Consider the following 13253-nt stretch of genomic DNA (forward strand, 5'->3'; position numbering starts at 1 on the left):
GGTGCTCCAACATGATCATAAGGGCATTTCTAGCAGACCCCGTATAATTTCGACCCGCAAAAATCGTTTACAGTTCGTGAAAAATGGATCTTGCGGGCGGCGCGGGTGCGGACAGAGGTGGACCCCCCAAAACGGAGCCGTATAAAGCATATTCGCAAAAAAATGCTATTATACGGGTTGTCAATGTGGTGTGTGCTCGGGTGCCACCGCGGCGACCCGCAAACCGAAAAACCACGCAATAGAACATAGTTGGAATTTGACAGCGATTTCGGCAAATGAGTTCGAATTTAAACAATAAAGCATAATCCGCATGCGAAACGAGAGCATAGTTTGAAAGACAAACGCAAAAGGACTTCATGCATCCTGATCGTTCTTCAGTCTGCAGCATCGAGTTGATCGCCGCCCCCGAATCCATCGCCTTCACTTGTTCCCACTCCGACACGTGTCGCTACTCAAATATTGTACAGAAGATATTTCATCAGTCCATAATTATTTCTCGCAGAAATGAATGCATCTTGGCCACGTCACCATGGAACTAAACGTCAAGATACTGTAGTGCTAGAGAGTAATCAAGGGTCAAGCACGCCTTGTTGCTTGTCCTAAGGTGCCACGCAAACGGTGATGACCCGTTGGTCTATGGAGGGTGGTGCATGGAAATCAGCCGCTTAATACTAGTTGTCAACAAAACGTAGCTATTCCATCTCTTTAGGATCACGTCGGAGACCGCCAGTCCAACACGGGTGCTCGACTGTGACGACCTCGGTGCCGGCGTGTATAAATCCACTTCAAGCAGCTTCACCGTCACGGCACACGGTCGAGAGGTCGGAAATGATTTCAGCTCGCCGTCGCACCACCATGGCCACCAACAAACTGATCACGTTCGTGGTGTTGCTGGTGGTACTAGAAATGGTGCGCTCCGAAGATTCCCCGTGCGGCTTCCCGGCCATCTTCAACTTCGGCGACTCCTCCTCGGACACCGGAGCCTTCCCGGCCCTCTTCCCGGCGGTGCAGCCGCCCTACGGCCAGACCTTCTTCGGCATGCCGGCCGGGCGGCAGAGCGACGGCCGCCTCGTCATCGACTTCATGGGTACTCATGACATTTATCTACAACTCAAAACTAGGATGGATTTAGAGTTTTTTCTTTCCTGCACAAACAACTCAAAACTAGAGATTTTTTATTTTTCCTAACACGTACGACGTATCGCAGCTCAAAACCTGGGGCTACGTTACCTGAATGCGTACCTGGATTCACTAGGGAGCAACTTCACGCAGGGAGCCAATTTCGCGAGCGCCGCCGGAACCATCAGACGGGTGAACGGGAGCCTGTGGACCTCCGGGTACAGCCCCATTTCCCTGGACGTGCAGCTCTGGCAATTCCAGCAGTTCATCAACAGGAGCCGCTTCGTCTACAACAACATAGGTGAAAATCAAACTTAAATGCAGCTCCTGGATGTATTTTTAGCAAGGGTGTGTTTAGGACACATTTAGATGTGACATAGTTATCGCACATCTACAACAACGTAGGCGGAGTCTACCGGGAGATCCTGCCGAACCCCGAGCACCTGGTCTCCAAGGCGCTTTACACCTTCAAAATCGGCGCCAACGACCTCGCCATGGGCTACCTAGACAACATGACCACGGAGCAAGTGGAAGCCTACGTCCCCGATCTGATGGAGAGGCTCGAGTCGGCGATCCAGACGGTGTACAACCTCGGCGGGAGGTACTTCTGGGTGCACAACACGGGGACGTTCGGGTGCCTCCCCTACGGCCTGGTCTACCGACCGGACCTTGCCGGAGAGAAGGATGACGCCGGCTGCTCCATCGCGCTCAACGCCGGCCCCCGGTTCTTCAACGCCCGGCTCAAGGAGGTCGTGGCGAGGCTTAGGGTCGCTCTCCCAGAGGCCGCCTTCACCTACGTCGACCTGTACGCCGCCATGTACAAGCTGATGAGCGAAGCCAAAAAGTTCGGTTTTGGGGATCCTCTGCGCGTGTGCTGCGGGTACGGCGGCGGCCAATACAACTTCGACAAGAACATCCGGTGTGGCGATCCGGTCCTGGGGGGGAAGTCGTGCGTGGACCCGTCCAAGAGCGTGAGCTGGGATGGGGTGCACTTGACCGAAGCGGCTTACAAGTTTATCTTCGACCAGATCGTGGACGGCGCTCTCTCCGACCCTCCGGTGCCTTTGCGTCGGGCCTGCCAGGGCAAAGGGCAATGAACATGATGTTCATTAATTAGACTGCGGATGTAGGATTTTTTTCTGACGTCCGTACTCCAAATAAAATATGCAATGAGTATCTATTTATAACTCTTGTAAAAAAATCAATGAATAAGAAATGTACCTCCCTATGTATGTATGGTAAAATCGTGTGTTGAACTTACACAGTAAGTAGAATGCCAAAATTTATAATTTACTTCAATATGATATTTGAACTACATGACAAACATGTAAGTACACTCGGCGCGAGCTGTACTAGCCCCTAGCCCCATGCTAGCATCTGCGTAATCAGCCCCTCACCGGCGGCGACCACTGACCCCCTGGTGCTGACCACGCCCCGGTCGCGTCAACCACCCCTTTCCCTCTCGCGGACACTCCGGCAGCTATAGGCACCATACCGACCCATTGTGTTTCGGGTTTTCAATCATGACACTTTCGGACCTCAACGCTCAGGCTTGGTTTGATTTTGAAGACAATTTGCGCACGAGCTTTGGTGTCCCGGTACATTTTGTGGAGGGTAGAAGAACCTTCAAGAATTTTTCTTGATGGCACAGATTTCTAGACAAGAAACTCGTCTCAATGTTTACTCAGTTAGGCTGATCCTGCAATCTTGCTTCGAAGAAATGTTATTCGTTTTGAAGTATCTTTCCTAGAAAGCTTGTGTTTCTGGTTCTCTAGTTTCTCAACCGTAGGTACATCCACACTAGATCTAGTGTGTTTGACAATATGTCCTTTAATAGTGGTATTACTACCAAAGATAACAATACCTACTCTCATTCTCAAGATTAAAAATGATTCCTTTTGCACCGCTGGCAAATTCCATCATTTCTCCTGCTTTGAATCTCGTTCAGTCCATAAACACATACTATCCCATCTCGAACAGAGACCATTCGACTGATCTCATCCACTTGAAAATTCATGTAAAAGTTGGTCATTCTACTTTCTAATAGAGTCATGAGTTCCGCGGCTCTGGGCGAGAGTTCCATACTTTAACAAATTAGATGGATGGTATTTTGAAGGGAGAAATACACTTTAAAGAAAAACCTTGATTAACAATGCTGGTTTCTACATCTATAATACTGGAAATATTGCAAATACGATGTTCAACGTTCCTTTCTATCTTTGATGACTCGTTCGGTACATGGATTAAGATTTTGCTTCTAGTGATTTGGATAAAAGCAGACACCATACAATTATGTGTTTATTATCTGTTGGAAATATGCCCTAGAGGCAATAATAATTAGTTATTATTATATTTCTTTGTTCATGATAATCGTTTATTATCCATGCTATAATTGTATTGATTGGAAACATAATATTTGTGTGGATACATAGACAAAACACTGTCCCTAGTAAGCCTCTAGTTGACTAGCTCGTTGATCAAAGATGGCCAAGGTTTCCTGGCCATAGGCAAGTGTTGTTACTTGATAACGGGATCACATCATTAGGAGAATCATGTGATGGACTAAACCCAAACTAATAGACGTAGCATGTTGATCGTGTCATTTTGTTGCTACTGTTTTCTGCGTATCAAGTATTTGTTCCTATAACCATGAGATCATATAACTCACTGACACCGGAGGAATGCTTTATGTGTATCAAACGTCGCAACGTAACTGGGTGACTATAAAGATGCTCTACAGGTATCTCCGAAGGTGTTAGTTGAGTTAGTATGGATCGAGACTGGGATTTGTCACTCCGTGTGACGGAGAGGTATCTCGGGACCCACTCGGTAATACAACATCACACACAAGCCTTGCAAGCAATGTGACTTAATGTAAGTTGCGGGATCTTGTATTACGGAATGAGTAAAGAGACTTGCCGGTAAACGAGATTGAAATAGGTATGCGGATACTGACGATTGAATCTCGGGCAAGTAACATACCGAAGGACAAAGGGAATGACATACGGGATTATATGAATCCTTCGCACTGAGGTTCAAACGATAAGATCTTCGTAGAATATGTAGGATCCAATATTGGCATCCAGGTCCCGCTATAGGATATTGACCGAGGAGTCTCTCGGGTCATGTCTACATAGTTCTCGAATCCGCAGGGTCTGCACACTTAAGGTTTGACGTTGTTTTATGCGTATTTGAGTTATATGGTGTTGGGGAACGTCGCATGGGAAACAAAAAATTTCCTACGCGCACGAAGACCTATCATGGTGATGTCCATCTACGAGAGGGGATGAGTGATCTACGTACCCTTGTAGATCATACAGCAGAAGCGTTAGAGAACGCGGTTGATGTAGTGGAACGTCCTCACGTCCCTCGATCCGCCCCGCGAACAATCCCGCGATCAGTCCCACGATCTAGTACCGAACGGACGGCACCTCCGCGTTCAGCACACGTACAGCTCGACGATGATCTCGGCCTTCTTGATCCAGCAAGAGAGACGGAGAGGTAGAAGAGTTCTCCGGCAGCGTGACGGCGCTCCGGAGGTTGGTGATGATCTCGTCTCAGCAGGGCTCCGCCCGAGCTCCGCAGAAACGCGATCTAGAGGAAAAACTATGGAGGTATGTGGTCGGGCAGCCGTGAGAAAGTCGTCTCAAATCTACCCTAAAAGCCCCATATATATAGGAGGAGGGAGGGGGACCTTGCCTTGGGGTCCAAGGGACTCCCAAGGGGTCGGCCGAGCCAAGGGGGGAGGACTCCCCCCCCCCCCCCAAACCGAGCTGGACTTGGTTTGGTGGGAGGAGTCCCCCTCCCTTCCCACTTCTTCCCTCTTTTTTTTTCTTTTCCTTTGATTTCCTTCTCTTGGCGCATAGGCCCCCTTGGGGCTGTCCCACCAGCCCACTAAGGGCTGGTGTGTCTCCCCAAAGCCTATGGGCTTCCCCGTGGTGGGTTGCCCCCCCCCCCCCCGGTGAACTCCCGGAACCCATTCGTCATTCCCGGTACATTCCCGGTAACTCCGAAAACCTTCCGGTAATCAAATGAGGTCATCCTATATATCAATCTTCGTTTTCGGACCATTCCGGAAACCCTCGTGACGTCCGTGATCTCATCCGGGACTCCGAATAACATTCGGTAACCAACCATATAACTCAAATACGCATAAAACAACGTCGAACCTTAAGTGTGCAGACCCTGCGGGTTCGAGAACTATGTAGACATGACCCGAGAGACTCCTCGGTCAATATCCAATAGCGGGACCTGGATGCCCATATTGGATCCCACATATTCTACGAAGATCTTATCGTTTGAACCTCAGTGCCAAGGATTTGTATAATCCCGTATGTCATTCCCTTTGTCCTTCGGTATGTTACTTGCCCGAGATTCGATCGTCAGTATCCGCATACCTATTTCAATCTCGTTTACCGGCAAGTCTCTTTACTCGTTCCGTAATACAAGATCCCGCAACTTACACTAAGTTACATTGCTTGCAAGGCTTGTGTGTGATGTTGTATTACCGAGTGGGCCCCGAGATACCTCTCCGTCACACGGAGTGACAAATCCCAGTCTTGATCCATACTAACTCAACTAACACCTTCGGAGATACCTGTAGAGCATCTTTATAGTCACCCAGTTACGTTGCGACGTTTGATACACACAAAGCATTCCTCCGGTGTCAGTGAGTTATATGATCTCATGGTCATAGGAATAAATACTTGACACGCATAAAACAGTAGCAACAAAATGACACGATCAACATGCTACGTCTATTAGTTTGGGTCTAGTCCATCACATGATTCTCCCAATGACGTGATCCAGTTATCAAGCAACAACACCTTGTTCATAATCAGAAGACACTGACTATCATCGATCAACTGGCTAGCCAACTAGAGGCATGCTAGGGACGGTGTTTTGTCTATGTATCCACACATGTAAATGAGTCTTCATTCAATACAATTATAGCATGGATAATAAACTATTATCTTGATACAGGAATTATAATAATAACTATACATTTATTATTGCCTCTAGGGCATAATTCCAACAGTCTCCCACTTGCACTAGAGTCAATAATCTAGCCCTCACATCACCATGTGAATTATATTGTAATAAATCTAACACCCATACAGTTCTGGTGTCGATCATGTTTTGGTCGTGGAAGAGGTTTAGTCAGCGGGTCTGCTACATTCAGATCCGTGTGCACCTTGCATATATTTACGTCCTCCTCCTCGACGTAGTAGCGGATGAGGTTGAAGCATCGTTTGATGTGTCTGGTCTTCTTGTGAAACCTTGGTTCCTTTGCTAAGGCAATGGCACCAGTGTTATCACAGAACAAGGTTATTGGATCCAGTGCACTTGGCACCACTCCAAGATCCGTCATGAACTGCTTCATCCAGACACCCTCCTTAGCCGCCTCCGAGGCAGCCATGTACTCCGCTTCACATGTAGAATCTGCTACGACGCTTTGCTTGGAACTGCACCAGCTTACTGCACCCCCATTAAGAATAAATACGTATCCTGTTTGCGACTTAGAGTCGTCCGGATCTGTGTCAAAGCTTGCATCGACGTAACCTTTTACGGCGAGCTCTTCGTCACCTGCATACACGAGAAACATCTCCTTAGTCCTTTTCAGGTACTTCAGGATATTCTTGACCGCTGTCCAGTGATCCACTCCTGGATTACTCTGGAACCTGCCTGCCATACTTATGGCCAGGCTAACATCTGGTCTAGTGCACAGCATCGCATACATGATAGAGCCTATGGCTGAAGCATAGGGGACGGAGCGCATATGCTCTCTATCTTCATCAGTTGCTGGGCACTGAGTCTTACTCAATCTCGTACCTTGTAACACTGGCAAGAACCCTTTCTTGGACTATTCCATTTTGAACCTCTTCAAAACTTTATCAAGGTATGTGCTTTGTGAAAGTCCTATCAGGCGTTTTGATCTATCCCTATAGATCTTAATGCCTAGAATGTAAGCAGCTTCTCCCAGGTCCTTCATAGAGAAACTTTTATTCAAGTAACCTTTTATGCTTTCCAAAAGCTCTACGTTGTTTCCAATCAGTAATATGCCATCCACATATAATATTAGAAACGCCACAGAGCTCCCACTCACTTTCTTGTAAATACAAGATTCTCCAACCACTTGTATAAACCCAAATGCTTTGATCACCTCATCAAAGCGTTTGTTCCAACTCCGAGATGCTTGCACCAGTCCATAAATGGATCGCTGGAGCTTGCACACCTTGTCAGCATTTTTAGGATCGACAAAACCTTCGGGTTGCATCATATACATCTCTTCCTTAAGGAAACCGTTAAGGAACGCCGTTTTGACATCCATCTGCCAGATTTCATAATCGAAAAATGCAGCCATTGCTAACATGATTCTGACGGACTTAAGCATCGCTACGGGTGAGAAAGTCTCATCGTAGTCAACTCCTGGAACTTGTGAAAAACCCTTTGCCACAAGTCGAGCTTTATAAACGGTCACATTACCGTCAGCGTCCGTCTTCTTCTTAAAGATCCATTTGTTCTGAATAGCCTTGCGGCCCTCAGGTAGTATCTCCAAAGTCCACACTTTGTTCTCATACATGGATCCTATCTCGGATTTCATGGCTTCTAGCCATTTGTTGGAATCTGGGCCCACCATTGCTTCTTCATAACTTGCAGGTTCATTGTTGTCTAACAACATGATTGATAAGACGGGATTACCGTACCGGGAATGTACCGGGAATGACGAATGGGTTCCGGGAGTTCATCGGGGGGGGGGGACCCACCCCGGGGAAGCCCATAGGCCTTGAGGGTGGCGCACCAGCCCTTAGTGGGCTGGTGGGACAGCCCAAAAGGGCCCTATGCGCATTGGAAGAAAAATCAAAGAGAAAAGGAGAAAAAAAGGAGGAGGTGGGAAAGGAAAGAAGGACTCCACCCACCAAACCAAGTAGGACTTGGTTTGGGGGGAGTCCTTCCCCCCTTTGGCTCGGCCGACCCCCAAGGCAAGGTCCCCCCTCTCCCACCTATATATACGGAGGTTTTAGGGCTGATTTGAGACGACTTTCCACGGCAGCCCGACCACATACCTCCACGGTTCTTCCTCTAGATTGCGTTTCTGCGGAGCTCGGGGCGGAGCCCTGCTGAGACAAGGTCATCACCAACCTCCGGAGCGCCGTCACGCTGCCGGAGAACTCTTCTACCTCTTCGTCTCTCTTGCTGGATCAAGAAGGCCGAGATCATCGTCGAGCTGTACGTGTGCTGAACGCGGAGGTGCCGTCCGTTCGGCACTAGATCGTGGTACTGATCGCGGGACGGTTCACGGGGCGGATCGAGGGACGTGAGGACGTTCCACTACATCAACCGCGTTCACTAACGCTTCTGCTGTACGGTCTACAAGGGTACGTAGATCACACATCCCCTCTCGTAGATGGACATCACCATGATAGGTCTTCGTGCGCGTAGAAATTTTTTGTTTCCCATGCGACGTTCCCCAACATTATCGGTGGTTGTGTTGTGAGTTGGAAGGCAATATTACAGCACTAGTTGCCCAATTCACTTGTGAAGTAGAATACATGACCATTGCAACGTTAAGGTGGAGGTGAACGGTGCGTCGGTTCTCAAGAACTCGTTCGAGGACAAATCTATCGGTGTAAGCTGGAATGATGGCGTGCAGTTGACCATAATGGCTTACAGCTATGGAGATAGCTAGCTGCTCTAAATAGACCATTGCGATGTTAAGGTGGAGGTGAACGGTGCATTAGATCTCGAGAACTCTTTCGAGAACAAATCTAACGATGTGAGCTGGAATGATGGCGTGCAATTGAGCATGACGGTTTACAGCTATGGAGATAGCTGCTTTACATACAGTTTAAGATACTTCCTCGATTTTATAAAGTATACAACCTAGTTTAACAACGGCAATCCAATATTCGGGGAACCCTTTTCCAAGCCCATGCGTATTTCCATGAGTTTTAGTGTAACCGATTTATCAAGAAATATATGTACCATATTTAAATTTATCTTCAATCAGATTGTTTACGAGCGGTCTCTGACCCGTCGGTCCGCCATGACAGGCCTGCCGGGGTAAATGGTGATGAGCTTAATGTTCATTCATTAAGATGCGGATGTTGGAATATTTTTTTTAGACATCCATACTTGAAATGTATGTATAAAAATCTACAGTATTCATACTCCAAATAAGTATTCGTCCAATTTCTATTCTTCTTAAATAGTATTTTCCTATTTTAGAAAAGGAGGGATGATTCCCTCCCGTCGTTTCATCAATGCGATGTATGTAGCTACTTTATTGATGAAATCAATCAAAAATTCAGGTTACACACCTTACATATAGATATTCGCTGCTGATATTTATTTATTTTGAACACGTGCTGATATTTATTTTTTTAATTGTCATATTTAAAAAAAATATATGTGTTTACTGGAGTGGCAGAGTCGTTGCGCCACGCGCAGAATGGTGATCGGGATGCCCTCGGGGGTAAGGAACCGTGGTCGTTGCCGGAGGTCCCGTACTCCCATTCCCGGGTCATGTGTTCTTGAAGCTTTAGGTTGACAAGTAATAACGGTCTTGGCTACATCACCACAGAAACGTCAAATACTCCCTTTGTTTTAAAATAACTGTCTCAAATTTAATATAAATTTGTACTAAATCTAGTATAAAATTGAGACATTTATTTTAAGAGAGTAATCAGGGTCAAGCACGCTTAGTTGCTTGTCCAAACCTGCCACGTAAAGGGTGACAGTCCCGTCACTCTCTTGATATAACTCGGGTGGTGCACAAACGAGAGGAGGGGATACTTGTCAACAAAACGCAGCTATCCCTCGCTGAATCTTCTGCACATCTTTGATTAGGATCACGTCGGAGCACCAGTCCAAGACGGGGTGCTGGACCTGCCGGTGCCGGCGTGTATGAATCCTGACTTCACAAAAGATAAACAAATAATAATAAACCTTGACCAGTCCATGAATAATGCATGTGGTAATTAGTATTCTGGTGGCTAGAAAATCGCTGCCGCGTCGGAGCAGCAGTCGGTCCAACACGGGTGCTGCACTCGCGGCAGGGCATAAAATCATTTTCGCACCGGACGAGCGGCAGGAGCTAAACGGCGTCGATCGGCTCATCCATCCATGGCGACCAAACTCGTGTGTGTCCTGTTGCTGGCGGTGGTGGTGCTAAAGCTCTCTGCGGGAGCGCGCTCTGATGATTCCCCGTGCGGCTTCCCGGCCATCTTCAACCTCGGTGACTCCAACTCGGACACCGGTGCATTCCCTGCCCTCTTCCCGGCGGTGCAGCCGCCCTACGGCCGGACCTTCTTCGGCATGCCGGCCGGCCGGCAAAGCGACGGCCGCCTCACCATCGACTTCATGGGTATGTACGTGAGTACGTTTGTCTACGGCATGTTAACCGAAGCAGTTTTTTTTTTACCCTTTTCCCGCGCAAACAGCTCAAAACGGGAGAATTTTTACGACGTGTACGTATTGCTTGCAGCTCAAAGCCTGGGCCTCCGTTACCTGAGTGCGTATCTGGATTCTCTGGGGAGCAACTTCACGCAGGGAGCCAATTTCGCGAGCGCCGCCGGAACCATCAGGCGAGTGAACGGGAGCTTGTGGACCTCAGGGTACAGCCCCATTTCCCTGGACGTGCAGGTCTGGCAGCTCCAGCAGTTCATCAACAGGAGCCGCTTCGTCTACGACAACGACATCGGCGGAGTCTACCGGGAGATCCTGCCCAACCCGGAGCAGTTGATCTCCAAGGCGCTTTACACCTTGGACATGGGCCAGAACGACCTCACCGTGGGCTACTTCGACAACATGACCACGGAGCAAGTCGAGGCCTACGTCCCCGATCTCATGGAGAGGATCTCGTCGGCGATCCAGACGGTCTACAACCTCGGGGGGAGGCACTTCTGGGTGCACAACACGGCGCCGCTCGGGTGCCTGCCGTACGCCCTGGTGTTCCGCCCGGACCTCGCCGCCGACAAGGACGCCGCCGGCTGCTCCGTCGCGCTCAACGCCGGCGCCCGGTTCTTCAACGCGCGGCTCAAGGAGACCGTGGCGAGGCTCAGGGACACGCTCCCAGGGGCAGCGTTAACCTACGTCGACGTGTACGCCGCCAAGTACAGGCTGATAAGCCAGGCCAAGGAGCTCGGTTTTGGGGACCCCCTGCGCGTGTGCTGCGGGTACGGCGGCGGCGAGTACAACTTCGACCGGAACATCCGGTGTGGTGATAAGGTGCAGGTGAACGGGACGTCGGTGCTGGCAGGAAAGTCGTGTGATGACCCGTCGAGGAGCGTGAGCTGGGACGGCGTGCACTTCACCGAGGCGGCCAACAGGTTCGTCTTCGACCAGATCGTCGACGGCGCGCTCTCCGACCCGCCCGTGCCTCTTCGGCGGGCTTGCCAGGGCAAACGGCAATGAGCATGATACTGTTCATTAATTAGGCTGCGGAAGTAGCCATTTTTCACACATCCGTACGTATAGTTCAAATAAAATCTGCAGCGAGTATCGTATTCCAAATAAAATGTGCAGGTGTTAGAAAAAATCGGCACCGAAAATCTATTTGTAAGTGGTGTAACAATATACAGTACTCCCTCCGTCTCGTAATCGATAATGCTAAAGATACGGACAGCTTCTAACAGGCTTTTACGGGAAGACGACGTGGCCTAATCTAACTGCTCTCCCCCTGATTTCACCGGTGGGACCGTCCTTTTTAAGTAAATTCCAACCAATCATTCTTAACGAGCCTGTAAATCTTCCGTAGAACGCCCGTATGTGTAGCATTACTCGTCCCGTAATTCATGACGCGAGCGTAGTACATTTTTTTTTTGCATTCTAGTCCTTCTACTTGCAAAGCTCCAGAAATAAAGCCCCCGTCTCCTTCCTTCCTTCCTTCCTCCTCCCGTCGCCCGCGTTGCCACGGCCAGCCTCTGCAACCAACCGTCTCCAAGAGAAGGTCATGTGCCGTGGACGAGTCCACCCGCGAACAGGGCCTCCGCCGCCCATCGACAAACGGATCCTCCGCCACCCACCGCCGCCCCGCTGGTCCGCTTCGCCCCTGACTCCGCTGCTCACGGCCGTCGGGCTGGTCACCGTGCTAGTCTACTTCAGCCGCCGGGTGGTTGTGGTGGGCGACGCCTCTGCTGCCGACGCTGCTGCTCGTGGGCGACGCCGACACCCTCCAATCGGCTCCCCCGATCTGCGAGGCCTCTGGTACTCTGCCTCTCACCTACAACTGATATAAAGGGAAATTAATCCGTAGCTCCCTTGCTGTGATCGTTTTGATCATCAGCGGAGCTCCAGTAGCAGCTCCCCTGTCGCGGTGGAGCACTGCCCATGCACGTGACAGTGTTGCTGCTCCTCAGGAAGAAGAAAAGAGTAAAATTCAGTTAAAAATTCAGGTTTGAGTTAATCTGTACTCCAAACTGTTAAAATTTACTGTTTTCAGCAATGCAGCATTGAGGCTGAACCTTTTTGGCAGTACCAGCAATGCAGTTTTGACAGTAAAAATGGGGTGGAATACAACATGACTAAACTTAATGACATCTTTTACGTAACTGAAATTCACTCAACTGTTACTGAACTAAATCGTCAACCTCAACATATGAATTTCATCGTGTGTAGAGCTCCACGAATACATCGTGTGTAGAGCTCCACGAATAGTTTTTTGGCATAAAAATTTGCAAACACCTACAAAGTTTCATCATCATTGATGCTGCAAAGTTTCAAAAATTTTTGATTTTGATTTTGATTTTTTTTTATTTTACTGTTCATAGAGGGTGCCTAGGCATCCGGGAGCTAAAAATCCACTCTCTTCAGTTTTATGTGTGCATGATTTAGTCAAGTTTAACACAACACAAGTTTGCCTTGACAATCTTCAATTTTAACACCACACAAGTTTGCTAAAAACTCAGTGTAAAATGTTACACATAAGACTGGCATATGGAAGAATCGAGCTTTGTTATGACATGCCAATACAGTACAATTCTGAACATTTAGTAATTCTAGAGAGGAGCAAAGGAAATAAAGACACAATTTAGAGAGCAAAAAACTGAGCATTTCATGAGAAAAAATGAAGATTTCTGAATAAACATTTGTAATGACAAGATTTACTAGTTCGGTCTTTAGCAAAGACTGAA

At 48.4% G+C, this 13253-nt stretch overlaps 2 protein-coding genes across 2 annotated transcripts; both read left to right on the forward strand.

Moving 5' to 3' along the window:
- Window positions 1-718: 718 nt before the first annotated feature.
- Window positions 719-2363, forward strand: LOC123442516 (GDSL esterase/lipase ACHE-like). The gene is made up of 3 exons (XM_045118582.1): window positions 719-1087; window positions 1208-1420; window positions 1525-2363. The coding sequence occupies exons 1-3, from the start codon at window positions 829-831 to the stop codon at window positions 2214-2216; spliced, it is 1164 nt and encodes a 387-aa protein (XP_044974517.1). The 5' UTR covers window positions 719-828; the 3' UTR covers window positions 2217-2363.
- A 7769-nt stretch (window positions 2364-10132) lies between these two features.
- LOC123442518 (GDSL esterase/lipase ACHE-like) lies at window positions 10133-11769 on the forward strand. The gene is made up of 2 exons (XM_045118584.1): window positions 10133-10486; window positions 10607-11769. Exons 1-2 carry the CDS (start codon window positions 10246-10248, stop codon window positions 11533-11535), a joined length of 1170 nt encoding a protein of 389 aa, XP_044974519.1. The 5' UTR covers window positions 10133-10245; the 3' UTR covers window positions 11536-11769.
- Window positions 11770-13253: the final 1484 nt, after the last annotated feature.

Source organism: Hordeum vulgare, chromosome 3H, assembly GCF_904849725.1.
Source record: "Hordeum vulgare subsp. vulgare chromosome 3H, MorexV3_pseudomolecules_assembly, whole genome shotgun sequence".
Classification (NCBI taxonomy): Eukaryota; Viridiplantae; Streptophyta; class Magnoliopsida; order Poales; family Poaceae; genus Hordeum; species Hordeum vulgare.

Bases quoted from the DNA above. Each gene is read 5' to 3' on its own strand.
- LOC123442516 (XM_045118582.1), top strand. From the start codon at position 829: ATGATTTCAGCTCGCCGTCGCACCACCATGGCCACCAACAAACTGATC. The intron at 1,088-1,207 runs GTACTCATGACA...GACGTATCGCAG, and splicing joins CCTCGTCATCGACTTCATGG to CTCAAAACCTGGGGCTACGT. The intron at 1,421-1,524 runs GTGAAAATCAAA...ACAACAACGTAG, and splicing joins CTTCGTCTACAACAACATAG to GCGGAGTCTACCGGGAGATC.
- LOC123442518 (XM_045118584.1), top strand. From the start codon at position 10,246: ATGGCGACCAAACTCGTGTGTGTCCTGTTGCTGGCGGTGGTGGTGCTA. The intron at 10,487-10,606 runs GTATGTACGTGA...TATTGCTTGCAG, and splicing joins CCTCACCATCGACTTCATGG to CTCAAAGCCTGGGCCTCCGT.